Source organism: Hyperolius riggenbachi, chromosome 3 (assembly GCF_040937935.1).
Source record: "Hyperolius riggenbachi isolate aHypRig1 chromosome 3, aHypRig1.pri, whole genome shotgun sequence".
Lineage (NCBI taxonomy): Eukaryota > Metazoa > Chordata > Amphibia > Anura > Hyperoliidae > Hyperolius > Hyperolius riggenbachi.
Window position 1 is genome coordinate 144,151,722 of NC_090648.1, and position 23,515 is coordinate 144,175,236.

General features: G+C 46.5%; 1 protein-coding gene across 2 annotated transcripts in view; it reads left to right on the forward strand.

The window, feature by feature from the left end:
• Positions 1 to 20,736: 20,736 nt before the first annotated feature.
• Positions 20,737 to 23,515, forward strand: part of MAP2K5 (mitogen-activated protein kinase kinase 5) — a 221,107-nt gene continuing 218,328 nt past the window's right edge. The window contains exon 1 of one of the 2 annotated variants that reach the window (XM_068275037.1): positions 20,737 to 20,970. In XM_068275037.1, coding sequence (XP_068131138.1) covers positions 20,836 to 20,970 — 135 coding nt within the window. In that variant the 5' untranslated portion in view covers positions 20,737 to 20,835. The other variant, XM_068275038.1, reaches the window with a different exon arrangement.

Sequence of the window (23,515 nt, forward strand, 5' to 3'; positions counted from 1 at the left end):
AGTGAACTCAGCTGACTGGATCTAACTACCTGTTGTGTTCAGTGAACTCACCGCACTGCATATATAACTACCTTTGTGTTGAGTGAACTCATCTGACTGCATCTAACTACCTGTTGTGTTCAGTGAACTCACCTCACTGCATATATAACTACCTTTGGGTTGAGTGAACTCACCTCACTGCATATAGCTAACTTTTGTGTTCAGTGAACTCACCTCACTGCATATATAACTACCTTTGGGTTGAGTGAACTCACCTCACTGCATATAGCTACCTTTTGTGTTCAGTGAACTCACCTCACTGCATATATAACTACCTTTTGGGTTGAGTGAACTCACCTCACTGCATATCTATCTTTTCTGTTGAGTGAACTCACCTCACTGCATATAACTACCTTTGTGTTGAGTGAACTCAGCTGACTGGATCTAACTACCTGTTGTGTTCAGTGAACTCACCTCACTGCATATATAACTACCTTTGGGTTGAGTGAACTCACCTCACTGCACATAGCTACCTTTTGTGTTCAGTGAACTCACCTCACTGCATATATAACTACCTTTGTGTTGAGTGAACTCAGCTGACTGCATATCTACCTTTTCTGTTGAGTGAACTCACCTCACTGCATTTATAACTACCTTTGGGTTGAGTGAACTCACCTCACTGCACATAGCTACCTTTTGTGTTCAGTGAACTCACCTCACTGCATATATAACTACCTTTGGGTTGAGTGAACTCACCTCACTGCATATCTACCTTTTCTGTTGAGTGAACTCACCTCACTGCATCTAACTACCTGTTGTGTTCAGTGAACTCACCTCACTGCATATATAACTACCTTTGGGTTGAGTGAACTCACCTCACTGCATATCTACCTTTTCTGTTGAGTGAACTCACCTCACTGCATATACCTAGCTTCCCCCCGAGATGGACAAACCAGGTAGAGGAAGAGGTAGAGGCAGACCCAGAGGAAGACCACCTGGCACTGGCAGGTCTGTGCGAGGCGGTGTTGCTGTGATTTCGTGCGGACCTGGCCCAAAGTACAGTGCTCAGAAGAAGGCACGTGCCATCACGTCCCAAAATTGTGAGGACGTGCTTGAGTATTTAACACAGAACACCTCATCTCCCGCAGCCACCAGCGCTACAACAAGCACCACATCCGCTGCATTTGACACTTCGCAGGAGTTATTTGGCGGTGGTGAAATCACTGATTCACAGCCACTACTGCAACAACAAGAAGAAGGCGCAGGTACACCACCTCATACGTCTGAGTTAGGTGGCGATAGTATGGATGTAACGTGTGAGGAGGGGCATGATGAACCACCTGAAGTTGGTGCAGTTGTGGAGTTGTCTGAGGAAAGCGAAGCTGGGCAGGAGGATTATGATGATGATTATACGGATGTCACGTATGTTCCCAATAGAGGAGATGACCAGGGGGACAGTTCAGAGGGGGAGCCAGAGAGGAGTAGGAGGAGACGACTCGATGATAGAAGCAGAGGGAGCTCGTCCTCAGAAACAGCTGGGGGCAGTGTCCGGCGCCATGTATCGCCAGCTATGGCCAGCTAGCCAACATGCCCTTCAAGGTCAGCTGTTGATGCCACCATAGTGCCATCACCCCAGGGGGGCTCAGCGGTTTGGAAATATTTTATGGTGTGTGCCTCAGATAGGAGCAAAGCCATCTGTTCTCTCTGCCTCTAAAAATTGAGCCGTGGAAAGGCCAACACTCACGTAGGGACAAGTGCCTTACGAAGGCACCTGGAGAAAAGGCACAAACAGCTATGGGAAGAACACCTGAGGAAAAGCAGCACCCCTCAAAAGACAAGCCACCCTACTTCTCCTCTTCCTCCTTCAGGTGCATCGTCTTCATCCGCTTTCTCCCTTGAACCTTCACAGCCACCCTCCTTCACACCGCCTCTGCCCTTGAGTGGTTCCTGCTCCTCTGCCCACAGTAGTAGCCAGGTGTCCGTGAAGGAAGTCTTTGAGTGGAAGAAGCCAATTTCGTCCAGTCACCCTCTTGCCCGGCGTCTGACAGCTGGTGTGGCGCAACTATTAACTCGCCAGCTATTACCATACAAGCTGGTGGAGTCAGAGGCTTTCCGTAAATTTGTGGCCATTGGGACACCGCAGTGGAAGATACCAGGCCGCACTTATTTTTCATGAAAGGCCATACCCAAACTGTACCGTGCAGTTCAGAGGCAAGTGGTGTCATCTATTGCGAAGAGCGTTGAGTCAAGGGTCCACCTGACCACGGATGCCTGGTCTGCCAAGCATGGGCAGGGCCGCTACATTACGTACACAGCCCATTGGGTCAACCTGGCGACCGATGGCAGCAAGCAGGGAGTACGTGGCTGCGCAGCGGACCGACTTGTCACACCTCCACGGCTTGCAGGCAGGCCTCCTGCCACCTCATCTCCTTCTCCTCCAGCTACATCCTCTTCGCTGTCAACCTCCTCCTCCTCCTTGGCTGAGTGTCAGTTGAACTCTAGCGGTGCTGCCATTTCTTCTTCCTCTCCAGCTACACAGCCCCATCTCCCCAGAGCCTACACTGCATGCCAGGTACGACGGTGTCACACAATTCTAGACATGTCTTGCCTCAAAGCGGAGAGTCACACTGGAGCAGCTCTCCTGGCTGATCTTAACAAACAGGTGGAGCAATGGCTGACCCCGCACCAGCTGGAGATCGGCAACGTGGTGTGTGACAACGGCAGCAATCTCCTTTCCACTTTGAATTTAGGAAAGCTGACACATGTACCCTGCATGGCACATGTGCTGAATCTGGTCGTGCAAAGATTTGTCTCAAAGTACCCAGGCTTAGAGGACGTCCTAAAGCAGACCAGGAAGTTGTGTGGGCATTTCAGGCGGTCTTATACGGCCATGGCACGCTTTGCGGACATTCAGCGGAAAAACAACTTGCCAGTGAGACGCTTGATATGTGATAGCCCAACTCACTGGAATTCCACCCTGCTCATGTTCTCTCGCATGCTAGACCAGGAGAAAGCCGTCACCCAGTACCTGTACAACTACAGTAAAAGGACACAATCTGGGAAGATGGGGATGTTGTGGCCCAACAGCTGGACACTGATGCGAAATGCATGCAGGACCATGTGGCCGTTTGAGGAGGTGACCAACCTGGTGAGTCGCGCTGAAGGCACCATCAGCGACTTGATCCCCTACGCTTACATCCTGGAGCGTGCCGTGCGTAGAGTGGTGGATGAAGCTGTGGAGGAGCGGGAACGGGAACAGCTATGGCAGGAGGATTCGTGGGAGCGATATACATCCGAACCACATGTTTCCTCAACACCTGCGGCACCACAGAAGGGGGAGGAGGAAGAAGAGGAGTCGTGTGGGGAAGGAGAGGAGTCAGACTCGGATGACGATTATGAGGAAGGTGTTTCTGTGGAGGAGGAAGAGGCGGCGGCAGAAGAACAACCGCAGCAGCCATCACAGGGGGCTTCTGCTGCTCCACGTTTCCGTGGTGTTGTTCGTGGCTGGGGGGAGGAAGAGGAGTTGCGTGACGTCACTGTAGAAGAGCAAGAGGAGATGGAGAGTACATCTGGATCCGACTTTGTGCAGATGGCCTCTTTCATGTTGTCCAGCCTGTTGAGGGACCCCCGTATCAAAAAACTCAAGGGGAATGACCTATACTGGGTGGCCACGCTACTGGACCCTCAGTACAGGCACAAAGTGGCAGACCTGTTACCAACTCAACACAAGGCGGAAAGGATGCAGCACTTGCAGAACAAGCTGTCAATGATGCTTTACAATGCATTTAAGGGTGATGTGACAGTACAACGCAATAAAGGTACCACTGGCAGTAATCCTCCTCCTCCTCACCAGTCCACGCAGGCAAGGACAGGACGCTCCAGCGATCTCGGGGTGATGTCGGACATGCGGACATTCTTTAGTCCAACGCCTCGCAGTAGCCCTTCGGGATCCACCCTCCACCAACGCCTGGACCGGCAGGTAGCTGACTACCTGGCCTTAAGTGTGGATGTACACACTGCGACTGCGAGCAGAGAGGATGAACCCTTGCTCTACTGGTTGCGCATGCTTGACCTGTGGCCAGAACTGTCCCAATTTGCCATACAACTTCTCTCTTGCCCTGCCACAAGCGTCCTGTCAGAAAGGACCTTCAGTGCAGCTGGAGGCATTGTCACTGAGAAGAGAAGTCACCTAAGTCATGACAGTGTTCAGTACCTGACCTTTATCAAAATGAATGAGGCATGGATCCCTGAGGGCTATTGCACGACCGAAGACTAAGTCAGTCCCCACACACAGCATCTCTGCCTGCAGGCCGCTTGACTGCCCTCTCCGCCACCACCACCAGGGTCGAGGACTCTAGGCGGATTCCAGAATTTTTAAGGCCGCTGCTAGCAGCGGCCGCTATACTAATTTTTCTGGGGCGTGCACATGCCTGCCTAATTTTTCTGTCTGAACTGCAGGCGGCTGCAACAAAAAAACAAAAGGCATGTACATGTGCCCATCCCCCTTCGTGATCATTACCTTGCCGCGGTGAAGGGGCTTGCGTATCACAATGAAGCAATGACCGCCGGCTATATGAGTATCTCGGGTGGGGGTGGCACACCAAAGATAATAAGGTCGTTGTTTCATTGTGGTCAGACCAAAATTGATCAGCTGGACAGTCACTGTTCTGTCATTCAGCTACATCAGCCGGGCGACCATATGGGCTGAAAAGCCACCATCACCTGCACTCTCGTCATGGTGCGCACAAGTCCAGCACGGCCGTCACTACACAAACGGCTGTTTGCAGTCACTGCATACCTTTCACTGCATCTGTGACTGCACATTATACCTGGCAGTCAGTGCATAACTTGCACTTAAATGGATGGCAGACTTGCCCTCCATAACGGATTCCCGTTAAAGGATTTAAAGTTGATTCATTACAATTAGGGCTTCAAAAGGTCCTCCTGAGTCCTGTATTGTTATTTTTGGTCACTACCTCGGGGCGGGCATGCCTGCCTGCTGCCCTCCTTGCCTGGATGTGTGGTGGGAGCCATTTGTTAGGCTCCAACTCCAGACCGGAATCACACCAGGAAGGGTTCCCCCACCATTAGCCATGGTCAGTGGTCACGATGGCAGACTTGACCTCCATAACAGATTCTCGCCGGATACCAACCTGGTGAATCGCAGTGAAGGCACCATCAGACTTGCCTTCCATAACGGATTCCCGTTAAAGGATTTAAAGTTGATTCATTACAATTAGGGCCTTAAAAGGTCCTCCTGAGTCCTGTATTGTTATTTTTGGTCACTACCTCGGGGCGGGCGTGCCTGCCTGCTGCCCTCCTTGCCTGGATGTGTGGTGGGAGCCGTTTGTTAGACTCCAACTCCGGACCGGAATCACACCAGGAAGGGTTCCCCCGCCATTAGCCATGGTCAGTGGTCACGATGGCAGACTTCACAGATAAGTATTTCACCCAGACTTCGATTGAGACCTTTTTCCAACCCAATATTAACTGCCCCACTACCCCACACACCATAAATACCAATGCCGAGACAACTCTGACTTCATCTTTTTTAGACCTACCTGCCACACTATCGCAAAATTTGTTAGCAACCCAACTCCCCAGTCCAAAGGCATCACGTGTCATACTACAACCAAAGAAAAAGAGACCCCTACCCGACTCAGAAAAAGAGGGAAACGCGGCAAAAGAAAAACGAGGAAAACACTAACCAGCCACCCTACCCCTACATCAGAACAAACCAAATGCATTTTCAACCTATCCAACCACCAACTATCCCGCTGTGAGACCACACTATTAGAGAAAGGACTATCTTTTTGCCCAACCAACCAGTCAAATATGTTTGAAATCTTCTCCGACCTAAATGCTTACATACGAAAATTAACACTAAAACGACACTTTGCTATAAAAAAACTAAACCCACCTCCCCCCAATGACCCCACAGCTCTCATTATTACCAATGACGATAACACACCAGTCTGTACAGTATCCCCCTCGGAAATCAGCACTGAACGATACATCACAACACAATTAAAAGGGAGATCAAGATTCTACCCTACAGCCTCTAAAGGCAACTACATTGACACCTTCTATTCGCTAGTACTTAATGACCTACAGAATATACACACGGACAACCCCAACCCTCTATCCAATTTGACCCGCCAACAAAAAACTGCCATCAAAACACTTCAGAATAATCACAATATCATCATCAAACCAGCAGATAAAGGGGGAGGGATTGTCATTCTCAACACAAATGATTATTTGGAAGAGGCAGAACGCCTTTCAGGAGATACCAAATTTTACAAAATCCTTGACGTTGATCCTACAATGGAGCTTAATAAGTTAATGAAAACATTCCTCAATAGTGCCTTATCTAACAACATCATTTCCAAAAACGAAAGAAACTACATTGTCAACCCACATCCCAAAACTCCGTTTTTCTATTACCTCCCCAAGATACACACATCCCTAGTGAAACCACCAGGACGCCCCATCATATCCGGTATAAATTCCATGACTAGCAATCTATCACGGTTTGTAGACCAGCATCTACAACCTCATGTACGATCACTCAACTCCTACCTCAGAGACTCTGCACACCTCATTGAACTTCTTACTCCCATAACCTGGCAAGATAATTATGTTTGGCTTACTTGTGATGTAACGTCATTATATACCAATATACCACACTCCTACGGAATTTCAGCCATCAAACATTACCTGTCTACCAATCCGGCAATGCCCCACAGTCAACAATCTTTCCTAGTCCAATGCACAGAATTTATTTTACAGAACAATGTTTTTTCCTTCACAGACAAAATTTATCAACAAACCAATGGTACAGCTATGGGTTCGTCATTCGCCCCCTCCTATGCAAATTTATCAATGGGACTCCTAGAATTACAAAAACTACAAGCCAATAACCCCTTTTCAGACAATATAGTATTCTACAAACGGTACATAGACGATCTTATCTTCATCTGGCAAGGAAACATCGACCTCATCCCCCTCTTCATCAATTATCTAAATTCCAACCCAGCTGGGTTACAATTTACTTCACAACATGATCCCACCAGTATTGAATATCTAGATCTCACACTGTTCATAGAATCCAACACCATCAAAACCAAAACATACTTTAAACCCAACAACTACATTCATTTCGAGAGTTTCCATCACCGCCCCTGGACCATCAATACACCATATAGTCAATTCAGAAGGATACACAAAAACTGTACGGACATTTCAGATTACAACACACAATCAGATCTACTCACTAACAAATTTCTGGCACGAAAATATCCTAAAAAACTCATTAAAGATGCAAAGTTCGAAGCAAAAACCGTTCCACCACATAATCCAACCCAATGTCACACCAAACCGCCCACTGCAGATTGCCCCCGATTTATTACCCGGTTCAGCGCCCAACACCCCCAAATCCGTACAATTTTACAAAACAGATGGGACATTCTATTACAAGACCCCTATCTGCGACAATCAATTCCTCAAAAACCCCAAATTACCTTCAGGAGAGCCCCAAATTTGCGTAACCTTCTAGCACCTAGTAAACTCCGAACACCTACAGCCAACACAAATCCAAAGCAAAAACATACCCCAGGATGCTACCCATGTAACAACACCAGATGTAAAGCCTGCCCGTTTATTAATGCCACCAACTTTTTTTGCTCCAACGCCACAAAGATTAATTATCCAATCAAACACCTGATAACCTGTACCTCAAGATACGTCATATACATTATCTCCTGTCCCTGTCACCTCCAGTACGTGGGCCGTACCACACAACCGGCGCGGAGTCGGATTGGACAACACAAAAGAAATATACTAAAAAACTTTCCCCTTCACAGCGTTTCCAGACACTTTGGCACTCACCACCACAATGACCCCACACTATTCCATATAACACTTATAGAAACCATTGACCAACAACTGCACAATGCTTTTGAAATATTGAAAGCGAGAGAGATGTTTTGGATACAAATGTTGAGGACCCTCATTCCTGAAGGACTCAACGAACAATTAGAAAAAATCCACTAATCATATTGTATCAATATTATTTTTAACCCAGTCGCCTCTTTTATCGGTCCTCGTCATACGTTCGAGTTTTTAATACTTTGTACTTTCATCTTTTATTCTTATTTATTGGTGTATGTTTTCTTATTGTTTGTTTTTATTATATCTTCTTAACTTTGTCATGATAATTTTACGTATAGTTCTAATTTCTTTTATCATTACCACTATTTCAACCAATCTTTATTATTATTATTGCAACTTTTTATGGTCCTTATCCCGATAGCCTAATGTCTTTTATATTATATTATGACACGGGAATTTACAGTGACATTTGCATACAGAGATAACCAGAATTTTTATGGCCTAATTTATAACATTGACAGATAAATTCGCACCCCCATGCGTCTTTTTTGACGCAACATCTGTTCCCACGCTGCCCTACGCATGGCGACTTGAAAATACGCATGTGCCACTGTCGGATGCGGCAAAAAATACGCATGCCCGGGACGCAATGACGCGTCAAATATACGCATGCGCGCATTGCGTAATGACGTAATTACGCATGGCGGGAAACCAAGCGCCCGCCCCATATGCTAATGAATTAAGGGTTGGGATTTACTACTATAAAAACGGCAGTTCAGTAGCACTTGGTCACTGAGGCGCCAAGTGCTACCTGGACATACTGCTGGTAAGTTACTCACTTTATTTAATCTTGGATGTTTTTTCTAACTATGACTAGCACTATCTATACTTTAAGACAGGTATATTTCTCCCCCCCCCACCTCTGTAACACGATGTACACGCATACACACACACGCACTCCGATGCGTTTGTGAAAATTTATATATGTATTTAAATGTGTCTAGAACTGTTTATCTGACAATTACTCCATGTTTTACATGGATATATATCTGCTGCTTTTTTACACATATGCTGTAAATCAACCCGTTTTGTTATCCCCCCCCCCCCCTTTTTTCCCCCCTGGGTTTTTTTCCTTCCCCCCCCCCCTCCCCATATTGTTATTTTTCTACCCAAAATGTTTCTTTTTTCCCCTTCCCTCCCTCTTCCTTTTTTCCTTCTTTTTTTTCCCTTACCACATAAGAATAGACACCTGCCCGCCCCCCCCCCCCCTCTCCTCCTGGTGCTTCTTTCCCTATTCTTTCCCTCCCATTGATCCTATGGGATTTAATCACATACAGCGAATTCTTCTCACCTTAAGATGCTCATTGTTGTTTATACATGTGCGATATGTTCAGAAATGTACAAATGTGTTGCCTCTTACCCCCAGTTGTGTGCTCCGTCCTGTATTTGCCTGATGAAGCGGGCTTGACCTGCGAAACGCGTTGCGATCTACCTTTGGAGTATACCAATAAATATTCCCTTTGTTTGAATACACAGTTGTTGTGTCTGCTTGCGTGAGGTAAGTCCACCACTGCCTCCCACGCAATTTTTTAAAACTTTTAAATACTGTTTTTACTCTTTTGGCGCCTCTGTTCTCAAATATAAACACGATGGCAGACTTGACCTCCATAACAGATTCTCGCCGGATACCAACCTGGTGAATCGCAGTGAAGGCACCATCAGACTTGCCCTCCATAACGGATTCCCGTTAAATGATTTAAAGTTGATTCATTACAATTAGGGCCTCAAAATGTCCTCCTGAGTCCTGTATTGTTATTTTTGGTCACTACCTTGGGGCGGGCGTGCATGCCTGCCTGCTGCCCTCCTTGCCTGGATGTGTGGTGGTAGCCGTTGCTCAGGCTCCAACTCCGGAATGCAATACAACCATCTACAGTTTCAAACAATTTAAAAATACAACCATCTACATTTTAAAACAATTGAAAAATACAACCATCTACAGTTTCAAACAATTTAAAAAAAATGGCAAAAAACTTGCCCTCCGTAAAACATTCTTGGCAAATGCTTTCGACCTGGTTTGTCTTCCACTGGGTCAAGGGTCTATCTGACCACAGATGCCTGGTCTGCAAAGCACGATCAGGGCAGCTACAGCATGGGTCTCAGCAGGCTCCCACTACGGGCCGGAATCCAACCTTCATTCCCTGCCCATTACCCGTGGTGACAATGGCAGACTTGCCCTCCATAACGGATTCCCGTTAAAGGATTTAAAGTTGATTCATTACAATTAGGGCCTCAAAAGGTCCTCCTGAGTCCTGTATTGTTATTTTTGGTCACTACCTCGGGGCGGGCGTGCATGCCTGCCTGCTGCCCTCCTTGCCTGGATGTGTGCTGGTAGCCGTTGCTCAGGCTCCAACTACGGAACGCAATACAACCATCTACAGTTTCAAACAATTTAAAAATACAACCATCTACAGTTTCAAACAATTTAAAAATACAACCATCTACAGTTTCAAACAATTTAAAAATACAACCATCTACATTTTAAAACAATTAAAAAATACAACCATCTACAGTTTCAAACAATTTAAAAAAATGGCAACAAACTTGCCCTCCGTAAAACATTCTTGGCAAATGCTTTCGACTTGGTTTGTCTTCCGCTGGGTCAAGGGTCCATCTGACCACAGATGCCTGGTCTGCAAAGCACGGTCAGGGCAGCTACAGCATGGGTCTCAGCAGGCTCCCACTTCGGGCCGGAATCCAACCTTCATTCCCCGACCATTACCCGTGGTGACAATGGCAGACATGCCCTCCATAACGGATTCCCGTTAAAGGATTTAAAGTTGATTCATTACAATTAGGGCCTCAAAAGTCCTCCTGAGTCTTGTATTGTTATTTTTGGTCACTACCTCGGGGCGGGCGTGCATGCCTGCCTGCTGCCCTCCTTGGGTGTGTAGTGGTAGCCGTTGCTCAGGCTCCACAACGGATTCCATCCCTCATTCACCGGCCATTACCCGGGGTCACAAATGGCAGACTTGCCCGCCTCCATATGATTCTCGTGAAAGGAACGTGGTGTCATCTTTGCCCGCCATAACTGGTTCTCGTTAAATGATTTAAAGTACATTCATTTCAAATACAGCAAACCCTCGATAGTCCTCCTGTATTGTTATTTTTGGTCACTACCTCGGGGCGGGCGTGCATGCCTGACTGCTGCCCTCCTTGGATGTGTAGTGGTAGCCGTTGCTCAGGCTCCACACCGGATTCAAACCCTCATTCCCCGGCCATTACCCGGGGTCACAATGCCAGACTTGCCCGCCTCCATAGGATTCTCATTGTAGCGGTACTGAACAAGTACACAGCAAGTAGAAAATGTAATTTGAAAACAAAACGTAAGCTTTTTAACAATGCCATGGAAAGTTGATAAGGCAGTCACACATTACCTGACATCACTGAGTGAGGAAGAGCAATCTCGCCATGTTGCACAGTAGTCCAGCATGGCCGTCACTACACAAACAGCTGGTAACTTGCGGTGCGTTACACAGTTAGTTTGGTGCGTCAGTGTGAAGCAGTACTCTAATTACACTCCCTGATTGATGTATACACATGCAAGATGTTTTAAAGCACGTTAGGCCTGCAATTTAGCATTCAATGTGATTTCTGCCCTTAAAACGCTGTTTTGCGTCACATCCAGATATTTCCCCAGGACTTTTGGCGTGTATCCCACTCCGCCATGCCCCCCTCCTGGTGTTAGACCCCTTGAAACATCTTTTCCATAACTTTTGTGGCCAGCATAATTTTTTCTATTTTTCAATGTTCGCCTCCCCATTGAAGTCTATTGCGGTTCGCGAACTTTTTCGCGAACCGAACCTTCCGCGGAAGTTCGCAAACTCGGTTCGCGAACTTAAAATCGGAGGTTCGGCCCATCACTAGTGGTGGTAGAGGTGACCCTGTAACTGTGGACCAGGAGGACGGGACATATAAAGAACTTGTATATTGGTCTAAGTGAGAAGTATATTGGTAGCGCACCCTATGAGAACTATGACTGTATATGGAACGTGCATGTAGCGTTTGAAGGGTGGTGCAGAAGGCCTTGGTGTGTGAGGGAGAGTGGATAAATAAGAGGGGAGCGCATCAGATAATATTTGTACCTTTTTAGATATTCATTTTCTGCAGTCTCCCCGCTCGCCACTGCACGCACGTTCCTGTCGCTGCCCGGTTAGTAGGGATAGGGAGATCAGTAAATGGGAACACAGTCGTCGCCGGTGATTTGGGTGCCGGAAGAACCGAATGACGTCTCTCCCTGCTGCTGCAAAACAACCTGGCGGCATTAAATACTCCCCTCCAAGTAGTCGCAACTCGAAGGGAGATGTAATTCCGTTACCCTTATGCATTGCTGCTATGGGAGGCCTAGATTCTACGCCTGGCGGTGAGCACCATGTGCCGAAACCCCCTGCTTTGATACAGTTCCCATTCATTGATCTAAGTCCCCGTGTTGACGATTGCCGGCATCAATGAGATGCCTGCGGTCATTGTAAAAAACAAAGTAGCACATACACGCGTACGCACAGGATGAAAAAGTGTGAGGACATCTTGTGGCCATATAGTAAAATTACACCTACATGCATTTTTTTAAAAAATAAAAACACATGCATATACAATTAAAATTAACCCCTTACCTTCCCCATTCTCTCCCATATTTTCACAAATAAAGCATTTGCGTATTAAAAAATAAATAAAAAAATAGTTAACTAAAGGACTAAACTTTTTTTAATATGTATGTTGTGAGGGTATATCGCTGTTATTTTTGTAAAGATGGGCTTGTAGGTTCACTGTCCTTCAACAACCAATGTAGAACCCCTTGATTACCCTTTGGACCCCATCCTGGAGAGTCCTGCAATGGACACTCTAAGGTCCAACCCGACATATGATTGGTGAATTATATAAAATGCTATTAGATTTTGGTGCTGAGGAACTCACCACAGAGTTACGTGACAAATGGGTCACATGCGGTCTGGACATTACAGATGAGGACTGGGATGATGCCCTGTTTGCCCCCAGGAAAGTCTCTCCATGTATACGTGAGCGCATCACACAAATATATTCTACATCAGGCCTATCTAATCCCTAAACAAATATGCAGATATAATCCACAATACTCAAACAACTGCCCCAAATGCCAAGAAGTGTCCCCTCCCTTTTACCACCTCATTTGGAGCTGTCCAGCTGTAGCATCCTTCTGGTCCCAAGTTATCAAATTCCTACATGACAAAATGGGCTGTCCCGTAAGCTTTGACCCTTTAATGTGTCTCCTTGGAGTCATACCAGATGAAGCGATAGATAATGCACTGAAAACATTTCTGATGGAAGTGCTATTTATAGGAAGGCAAGAGGTGGCATGTAGATGGCTCGCGCCCACGCCATCCTCTTATGACAACTGGATTAAACGTATTTGCACTGCCCTACCCTACAAAAAACTGGTATACATACATAGGGGAGCACAAAAGAAATTCCACCTGGTGTGGGACAGATGGAAAAACCGATAACTTGTTGATATAAGAAATGTTTATATATAGGCTACCTAAACTCAATATGTAGTTCTCAAAATGAATATGAGCACACGATACATCTCAGGTTGAGCCAAGAAAATGTATAAATTACCCTGGTTTCTCTCTCTGTACATGATGGATCTGAATGCATGGTTCTCATTTGCTTTTTCTATGTAAGTGCCTATGTACTATAGTAGCTACAATGTTTATATGTCAAATGTTCTGTAACATGATCTTGCCTTGCATAAGAACAAAATTCTTTCAATAAACCTTTATTTTTGGTTTAAAAAAAAGATGGGCTTGTAATTAGGGATGGAAGCAAAATGGAAAAAAAATACACCTTTATTTCCAAATAAAATATTGTCGCCATACATTGCACTAGGGAAATATTTTTAATGTTGTAATAACTGGGACAAATGGGCAAATAACATTTTATTTTAAAACTAAAATGGCTGAAAACATAGAAACAATGATGTTTTTCATTTTTTTCTTATTATTCCTGTTAAAATGCAAAAAAAAAAAAAAAACTGATATAGATCATTTTGTTTTGATAAGTAGCAATTGAGTTATTGGTGAATGAAAGGTGAAATTGCTCTGGTTCTTAAGGAGGGAAAAAAACCCTTAGTGGTTAGCTAGTTAACCTCCCTGGGAGTATGATTCTTTCTGGATTTTAGGGTCTTTCCAGCACGTTTTAGACCCTAAAATCAGGAAAAAATCATGGTGCCAGAAAGCCAGCAGCAGCCCCAGCACTCACTCACCTTCCTGGGCTCCAGCACTGCAATTTTCCCTACGTCCTCTGGGTGGCGTTGTAACTTTGTAGAGAGATCACTGACGGTGATCTCACCAGAGTGATTCAGAGCCTTGCAGGACAGGAAGGAGAATGGCTACTGATGTCTTTATCCCCTGGGAGGTGAGTAAAAACGCCCTCTGCACGTTATACTCTACATTGAGCTCCCGGCACGCTCGGGCTTACCGCCAGGGAGGTTAATCTAGGCGTGCTCCCTTGAAGTGCAGCATGATGTGATGGAGTGCGAACGCGATACTTTACTATTAACTAACATAGTAACAGCCGCGCTAGTAAAGTATCGCGGTCGCGCTACATCACATCGTGCAACACTTCAAAGGAGCGTGCATAGCTTAAGAGTACATGCTATGCTGCCAGGACCGCCCGTAGACTGCACTTGCTAATTTAGATTCAACCCTGCTTGAGCACTTTATCTTTACTGAACCTACCCCTTTGAACCAATGTAAAGTAGTAATTGTACAGCTTATATACCAGTGTAAATTTGTTGTCCCATCACAAAACTAATGTTGAAGCCCCCAAGTCAGAGGTTCCCAACCGGTGTGCCGCGACACATTCATGTGTCGCGGCAGCACCAGCTATGTGTCGCCGCTCTCTGCTCCCCCTGCTCGTCTCCCCCGCAGATCGCCCTTCTCAGGGCTACAAGAAAATGGCCGCCGCCGTTCACATTTGCAGACATGCGGCGGCCATTTTCTTGTAGATGTACACTAACTACAGGCAGAGGGCGGAGGCAGCGCATCGAGGACGGAGCCACGGTGCGAATGAGTGGCTCAGGGAGGAGAAGAAGGGGCGGAGTGGTGGCTATGGAGGGGTGAGTTAGGGCGCGGATCCCCAACCTGCCTGTGGTCCGCAGGACGGCCGCAGGATTGTCCTCTTCCCTTCCTGGGGCGCTATACTGGGGCACTATATTAGCTATCCTGGGGCACTATACTAGCTATCCTGGGGCACTATACTGGCTATACTGGGGCACTATACTAGCTATCCTGGGGCAATATACTGGCTATACTGGGGCACTATACTAGCTGTCCTGGGGCACTATACTGGCTATCCTGGGGCACTATACTGGCTATCCTGGGGCACTATACTGGCTATACTGGAGCACTATACTGGAGCACTATACTGGGGCACTATTCTGGCTATACTGGGGCACTATTCTGGCTATACTTGGGCACTATACTAGCTATCCTGGGGCACTATACTGGCTATCCTGGGGCACTATACTGGCTATCCTGGGGCACTATACTAGCTATCCTGGGGCAATATACTGGGGCACTATACTAGCTGTCCTGGGGCACTATACTGGCTATCCTGGGGCACTATACTGGCTATACTGGAGCACTATACTGGCTATACTGGAGCACTATACTGGCTATACTGGGGCACTATACTGGCTATACTGGGGCACTATTCTGGCTATACTTGCGCACTATTCTGGCTATACTTGGGCACTATACTGGGGCACTATACTAGCTATACTGGGGCACTGCAGCATCAGCAGATTGTTTCTGAGCCCCTCATTGTGCCTGCAGCATCAGCAGATTGTTACTGAGCCCCTCATTGTACCTGCAGCACCAGCAGATTGTCACTGAGCCCCTCGTTGTGCCTACAGCACCAGCAGATTGTCACTGAGCCCCTCGTTGTGCCTGCAGCACCAGCAGATTGTCACTGAGCCCCTTGTTGTGCCTGCAGCACCAGCAGATTGTCACTGAGCCCCTCGTTGTGCCTGCAGCACCAGCAGATTGTTTCTGAGCCCCTCATTGTGCCTGCAGCATCAGCAGATTGTTACTGAGCTCCCCACCATTGTGCCTGCAGCATCAGTAGATTGTCACTGAGCCCCTCATTGTACCTGCAGCACCAGCAGATTGTTACTGAGCCCCTCATTGTGCCTGCAGCATCAGCATATTGTCACTGAGCCCCTCATTGTTCCTGCAGCACCAGCAGATTGTCACTGAGCCCCTCATTGTGCCTGCAGCACCAGCAGATTGTCACTAAGCCCCTCATTGTGCCTGCACCATCAGCATATTGTCACTGAGCCCCTCATTGTACCTGCAGCACCAGCAGATTGTCACTGAGCCCCTCATTGTGCCTGCAGCACCAGCAGATTGTCACTAAGCCCCTCATTGTGCCTGCAGCATCAGCATATTGTCACTGAGCCCCTTATTGTGCCTGCAGCACCAGCAGATTGTTACTGAGCCCCTCATTGTACCTGCAGCATCAGCAGATTGTTACTGAAACCCTCATTGTGCCTGCAGCATCAGCACATTGTTACTGAACCCCTCATTGTGCCTGCAGTATCAGCAGATTGTTACTGAGCCCCTCATTGTGCCTGCAGCATCCGCAGATTGTTACTGAGCCCCTCATTGTGCCTGCAGCATCAGCAGATTGTTACTGAGCCCCTCATTGTGCCTACAGCATCAGCACATTGTTACTGAGCCCCTCATTGTGCCTGCAGCATCAGCACATTGTTACTGAGCCCCTCATTGTGCCTGCTGCATCAGCACATTGTTACTGAGCCCCTCATTGTGCCTGCAGTATCAGCAGATTGTTACTGAGCCCCTCATTGTGCCTGCAGCATCATCAGATTGTTACTGAGCCCCTCTTTTCTATCATACGGGACGTGTCATGTATATCTGAATGTTTGGCATGATGTGACGTGTCCCGGATATCTGAATGTTTGTCATGATGTGTCACGACCTGGAAAAGGTTGGGAACCACTGCCCTAAGTGAACATTGTCAAAATTCTGCTTCAAAGTTACCACTATTTTCTTGCACTTTGTCTTAATTCTACTGGGCATGGGGTTCACTAGAGCTTCATAAGTTGCACCTGAAATCCTCTTTTCCCAAAGCACACTGATCCTGATAGAAATATGCCTCTTTTTGCCGGAGGAACCGTGCTGTGTCCTGTGAAATACTTCGCATTTTGGAATAAAATAGTAAAAACCGAGAGCCCAATATGGTGTAGTCTGTTAACCTCCTTAGCGGTAACCCCGTGCTGGACACGGGGTAAGCCGCCTCGGAGGATATCTCAGCCCCTGGTTGGGCGATTTTCATTCTGAAAAGTGCTGTACGCGCAGCTAGCAGTTTGCTAGCCACGCGTACAGCTTGATCGCCGCCGCCGTGCTGCGATCGGCCGCACGCAGCGGCGGAAGAGGGGCCCCCCCGCCAGAGCCCTGCGCAGCCCGGTCCAATCACTCCCGGGCAGCGCAAAGGGCTGGATCGGGTGCGCCTGACGTCAGGACGTCGGCTGACGTCATTCCGATCGTCGCCATGGCAACAGGAGAAGCCAAACAGGAGATCGCGTTCTATGCGCGATCTCCTGTTTGCTTTTGTTGCCGGCGGCGATCGGACTAGAGGGACACATGCGCCCTCTAGTGGTGTTTCATGTAGCTACCACTCGGGTAGCTACATGAAACAAAAAAAAAATTACAAAAAAAAAGTGTAATGCAGCCTCCTTGGCGAAAAAATTGTACCGCCAAGGAGGTTATAGACAATTGGTAAGTGGTTTAGTGAGAGAATTTATACTCACAAACATGAGTTACCATTCAGGCAACCGCTCAATAGGCAGGTGAGGAGATTAGACCTGTCCTCACTCAGGATTAAGAAGTCGCTCTCTGTAGTAAAGAAACAAGAAAGGGGGTAGCACTCCCCTCCACCAGGAGTGGACACAGAGTATTTGTATGTAGAACAGAGGCGCCAGCAGTATAAAAGTCAATAACATTTTTAAAAATTGCTTGGAGGAAGTGGTGGGCTTGCCTCCCAAAAGCAGACATGAGATCCTGTCTTCATATAAATCAATACATTTATTATACGGTACCCCAAAAAACAGTGCAACACGTTTCGCAGGCCCAGCGCGCTTCATCAGGCAATAAACGTGGGGACAAAACTGTAGACAAGAGACAGTACATTATGCTATAGTGGGGCCTGTTCTCTTCTCAATGCTCTATTACCCATTACTCTTGCTGACATATAGCCTTTTCCATTACCAATACCACTCATTGCAAATCTGTGTAAAAAACACCCCATAGCCCATTACTATCACAAGCACCATAGCCTCTACCCACTATTGTTTACTTGCACACCCAACTCATTTATGCCATCTCCACGAAGCAATTTTTCATATGGTATGCTTTATGATATGCAATATATTGATATGCAAATTTGTAACTGCAGAATTTACTATAGCATAATGTACTGTCTCTTGTCTACAGTTTTGTCCCCACGTTTATTGCCTGATGAAGCGGGCTGGGCCTGCGAAACGCGTTGCACTGTTTTTGGGGTATCGTATAATACAGTAAATGTGTTGATTTATATGAAGACAGGATCTCGTGTCTGCTTTTGGGAGGCAAGCCCACCACTCTCTCCAAGCAATTTTAAAAAATGTTACTGACTTTTAATCCTGCTGGCGCCTCTGTTCTACATACAAATACTGCATTTTGGAATGTTTTAAGTGACAATTAAAAGTATTTTAAATAGGGGAGGGAGAGGAAACCACTAGACACCAAAGAACGCTATATGGGGGGGGGGGGGGGGGAGATTGGGCACTAGACACTAGGGAACTCTGAATGAGGGAGATTGAAGGGGGAACCACTAGACACTAGGGAACGCTATTTAGAGGAGGGCCACTAAAAACCAGGAAACTTCATATGGGCTAGGGAGAGGGGACCATTAGATATGAGAGAGCTTTAAATGGGGGGGGGGAGGGGGGTTGAGGGAGAGGGATCCACTAAACTCCAGTGGAAGCTATATGGGGTAGGAAAGGGGGGGGGGGGGACACTAGACACCAGAGAACTCTAGGGGAGAGAGGGGGAACCATTAGACACTGGGGAATACTATATAGGGGAGGGAGAATCACTAGGTCATCAGGGAATGCTATATGGGGAAAGAACCACCACTGGACTACCAAGAAACATTACATGAGTGGGGGAGACTAACCCACTTGACCACCAGGGAATGTACACGGGGATGTGGAGGAACTACTAGACAACCAGGAAAAACTTTGTAAGGGAGGCTGGCTATAGAACACCAGGGAATACTTTAACTGGGGATGGGGGAGTGTGTGAACAGTACACCTGGGAAAGCTGAGAGGACATCATAGGGGTCACTATAAGCCTGGGCATTATATTTGGGGATTTATGGGGTACTTCCCCTAATTATCTTTGGGAGGACCCCTGCTTACTGATTTTTTTGTGTGGGGAAAACACTACCAAGCAATGATGTTTGCGGCCAATTATCTATAGTAATTATGGTTTTTGCTACATAAGTGGTTACTATGGGATATAGTGTTGATTTTACCGAGTAGCGGAAGTAGGAATGACAAGGTATGCGACATGGGATGCATCGGATCCCCCCGCAGTCAGCTGTCTCATTTAAATTTTGATTCTGAGTTGCTACACCCAACACTAGTGGGAATACCTGCTGGTACTGTCATTTTCTTCTGGGATGGGGGCACACAAATACATTTAACTCTACACCAGTATCTCATGACAATGCCCACATTTTTTAGCAGCACACCAATATATTTTTGGAGCATGTCTTTGTGTCCCTCCTTCCTGGCTCCAAAAGTTGGGAGATACGGATTTGTGTGTGTGTGTGCACCTAAACTCTCACTGATGGCAAATCAAGATTATGGGCTGGTGCACACCGAGCGTGTTTTGTTGCATTTTTACAGCCGCTTGCGGCTGTGGAAACACGTGGGTAATGTATTTCAAAGGGCTGGTGCACACCAGAGCGGGAGGCGTTTTGCAGAAACGCATACTCCCGGGCTGTAGCATTTTTTGGGGATTTTGGAAGCGTTTCTGCCTCTAACGTAAAGTATAGGAAAAACGCAAACCGCTCTGAAAAACGCCAGTTCAGATCAGTTTTGCAAGCGTTTTTGTTACAGAAGCTGTTCAGTAACAGCTTTACTGTAACAATATATGAAATCTACTACACAAAAAACGCTACCCAAAACCACAAAACGCTAGCTGAAACGCTTCATAAAAATAAAAAAAGCGTTTCAAAAACCACTAGTGTTTTGCGGATCTGCTAGCGGTTTTTGGTGTGCACCAGGCCTAAAACTGTCTGGCCACTGTGGCTGAGAAAACACACATTTCAGTGCAAGGAACAAATGAAATAACAAGCTCACAGGTTCAGAATGTGCATGTATGGAAGCTGAATAATATATTTAAAAAAAAACAGCTCAATATACATCTACCTAAAAACTTGTTTTCTTATAACCTTTTAAAGTAAATTAAGAGATTCAAGAAAAGTCCTATTTTGGATCCGGACTAAAAGGTTTAGCTCGTTTTTTGCTTCAGGTTTGCAAATTTCTCTAAATAGTTGTTTACTCCAAGGCTTCCTTTTCCCATCCCACAAATGTAGACTTTTTCTTTTTGGCTCATTTTGGTGCAAAACACATTTTTAACATATACGCAAGGACAGCGCACTGCACATAGCATCAGTGCAACATGCTACACAGTGACATTATGACGTTCAAAATTTTTTTGACGCTTTGCCATTTTCAAATATGGCGACATGTCCATTGCCCTTTTCTTCCCCAGGCTTCCGGCTAAAAGCTGTTTGGTTCCTCCCGTCACACTCAGTCCCCTGTTCCCCGAACGATGTAACCCGGCGAGGGCCGGGATGCTTTTACTGGGCTACGAGCTCCCTCAGGACATGGAAAGCCAAGCGCTGGTCATTCGGATCCACATCCCTGAAGGTGGCGCCGTCGACTGGACCGTGCAGCCCGCTACACAACTATTGTTTCGGGACATCTTGGTAAGAGGCCGTAAGGGACGCTGAGGCTCGCCCTCACGTCACAATGACGTCAGGTACATCAGTGTGTGCCTCTGCTAGGTCTCGGCGGTCCTAGTTTAGGTGTAGCCTGCGTTGGGTGCCCCGCACATGACAGCGCCTCTACATATTCTCGGGTGAATTAAAGGGGCTGCTGGGATGTTCTGGGGAACTTTACCTAGTACTAGGATTCAGGTTAGGTACAAAAAGGCCTGCCTGTTCACCTTCAGTTTTGTGAGCAGCTGTGCTAGTCTAGACTCTGGACTAGTAGTAGCAGAGGTTAGATATAAATACATTATGTAAGGTAGGAGATAGGGGACATTTGCACTCCTTTCTTCAGCTGCCTCATAGACTGAAGAGCTGCATAGGATATAGCATTAGGCACATGCAGCTGTCAGTGACTACTTTCTGCTGCTACTCTGAATGTTCAGTGGTTCTGTAATAGACTTGCATAAGCAGTTATTGTTGCCAAATTTCTGTTGTTACCACTAAATGCTTAGGAAGGAGAATGTCATTGCCATTGCCAACAGTCACTTCCTGGGCAGATTACAATTACTAGCAGCTAAGGCCTCTTGCACTACATGCAATTCCAATTTGCGATTTTGACCAGATTTTACATGTGATTTTCGATTTTTAATTGGTCCTGTATGCTGCGTTTTTTTTTCTGCGTTTTTCTATTTGGGTTGATAGCATTCAGGTCAAATTGGAATGACAAATGAGAATCACAAATTGGATTTGTGATTTACAGTGTGCAAGAGGCCTAAGGCCGGTTTCACACTAGAATTAGAATTAGGGTTTGTGACGTGGATGGTCACGAAGCATCTGATGGCATGACCACCTTGTTCTCAGTACTTCTGTGTCCATTGAAACAGACATGTCATAGATAGCATGTTCACATTACATTGCTCCTAATTCTAGTGCTATTTCTAATGCCCTCTAAAGAGATTGGCATGACCCCATTGGTTATAGATACTTGCTCCTCTTCCTCACATCCTCTTCACCTGCTTTTCATCTGACTTGAGTTCTGGCTTTTCATACATTCCTTTATTACTGCAGCATTGTTGTGTGTCTGCTGAAAGTCGCATCATCTTTATACCAGGGATGATTGAGGCCTTAAAGAGACTCTGTAACATTAAAAAGATCCCCTGGGGGGTACTCACCTCGGGTGGGGGAAGCCTCCGGATCCTAATGAGGCTTCCCACGCCGTCCTCTGTCCCACGGGGGTCTCGCTGCAGCCCTCCGAACAGCCGGCGACTGTGCCGACTGTCAGTTCAATATTTACCTTTGCTGGCTCCAGCGGGGGCGCTGTGGCGACTTTCGGCACGGAAATAGACGGAAATACCCGATCTCCGTCGGGTCCGCTCTACTGCGCAGGCGCCGGAAACTTGCGCCTGCGCAGTAGAGCAGACCCGACGGCGATCGGGTATTTCCGCTTACTTCAGCGCCGACAGCCGTCAGAGCGCCTGCGCAGGAGCCAGGAAGGTAAATATTACGTCACTGCTGCACGGAGGGCTGCAGCGAGACCCCTGACAGATGGAGGACGGCGTGGGAAGCCTCATTAGGATCCGGAGGCTTCCCCCACCCGAGGTGAGTACTTCCCAGGGGCCGTTTTGTCGTTACAGTTCCTCTTTAAAGGGAAACTTAACCGAGAGGGATATGGATGTTTCCTTTTTAAAGGGACTCCAAGCACCTCTCATGGGCATGCCTTTAAGACTCCGACCAGTAATGCAAAGTACTTAAAGGGAACCAGATAACTTAAAGAGGAGCTGTTAGGTATAAGGTCTCAGAGAAAATAAACACATATATCAGTAGCTAAAGATTGGCTGTACTTACATTACATATGCATTTCACTGTCCACGTTTGGATTTCACAGAATATTTATATAGTATATGCAGAGAATGATGCTCCTGACAGCCCATGGCAGGTTCCATGTTTGTGAAGCCAAATGTGTCGTCATGTCCTGCCTGCTTCCCTATTCACAGAGGAGCTCGTACAGAATAACACAGTGTGCAGTGAATATTAATGAGCCATGTGGCTAGGAACAATAGCTGACTCCTGCAGTGTACTCTGCCCCGGAGATTTATCTGTGCTGTGGCTGGACTGAGTTAGAAGCTGCTGAAACTTGATCCCGTCTTCTCCTTAGCAGCCGAGGGGAGGGCCCCAGAATGCTTTGCAGTATGGAATGCGGCTTGCGTCCTCCTTAGGAGCTTAGCTTTGCTGATAAGAACACATTAAATGTAAGAGAGATTTTTATCTTTAGTAATGTCTTTTTGGCTTCTGTCTAAACTGTTTAACACAGGAGAATAGAGGTTTAAATTAGCTTCTGCAGCCTGACAGTTACTCTTTAAATAAAAGATTCTATACAGGGAGTGCAGAATTATTAGGAAAGTGGTATTTTTGAGGAATAATTTTATTATTGAACAACAACCATGCTCTCAACGAACTCCAAAAAACTCATTAATATCAAAGCTGAATATTTTTGAAAGTAGTTTTTAGTTTGTTTTTAGTTTTAGCTATTTTAGGGGGATAT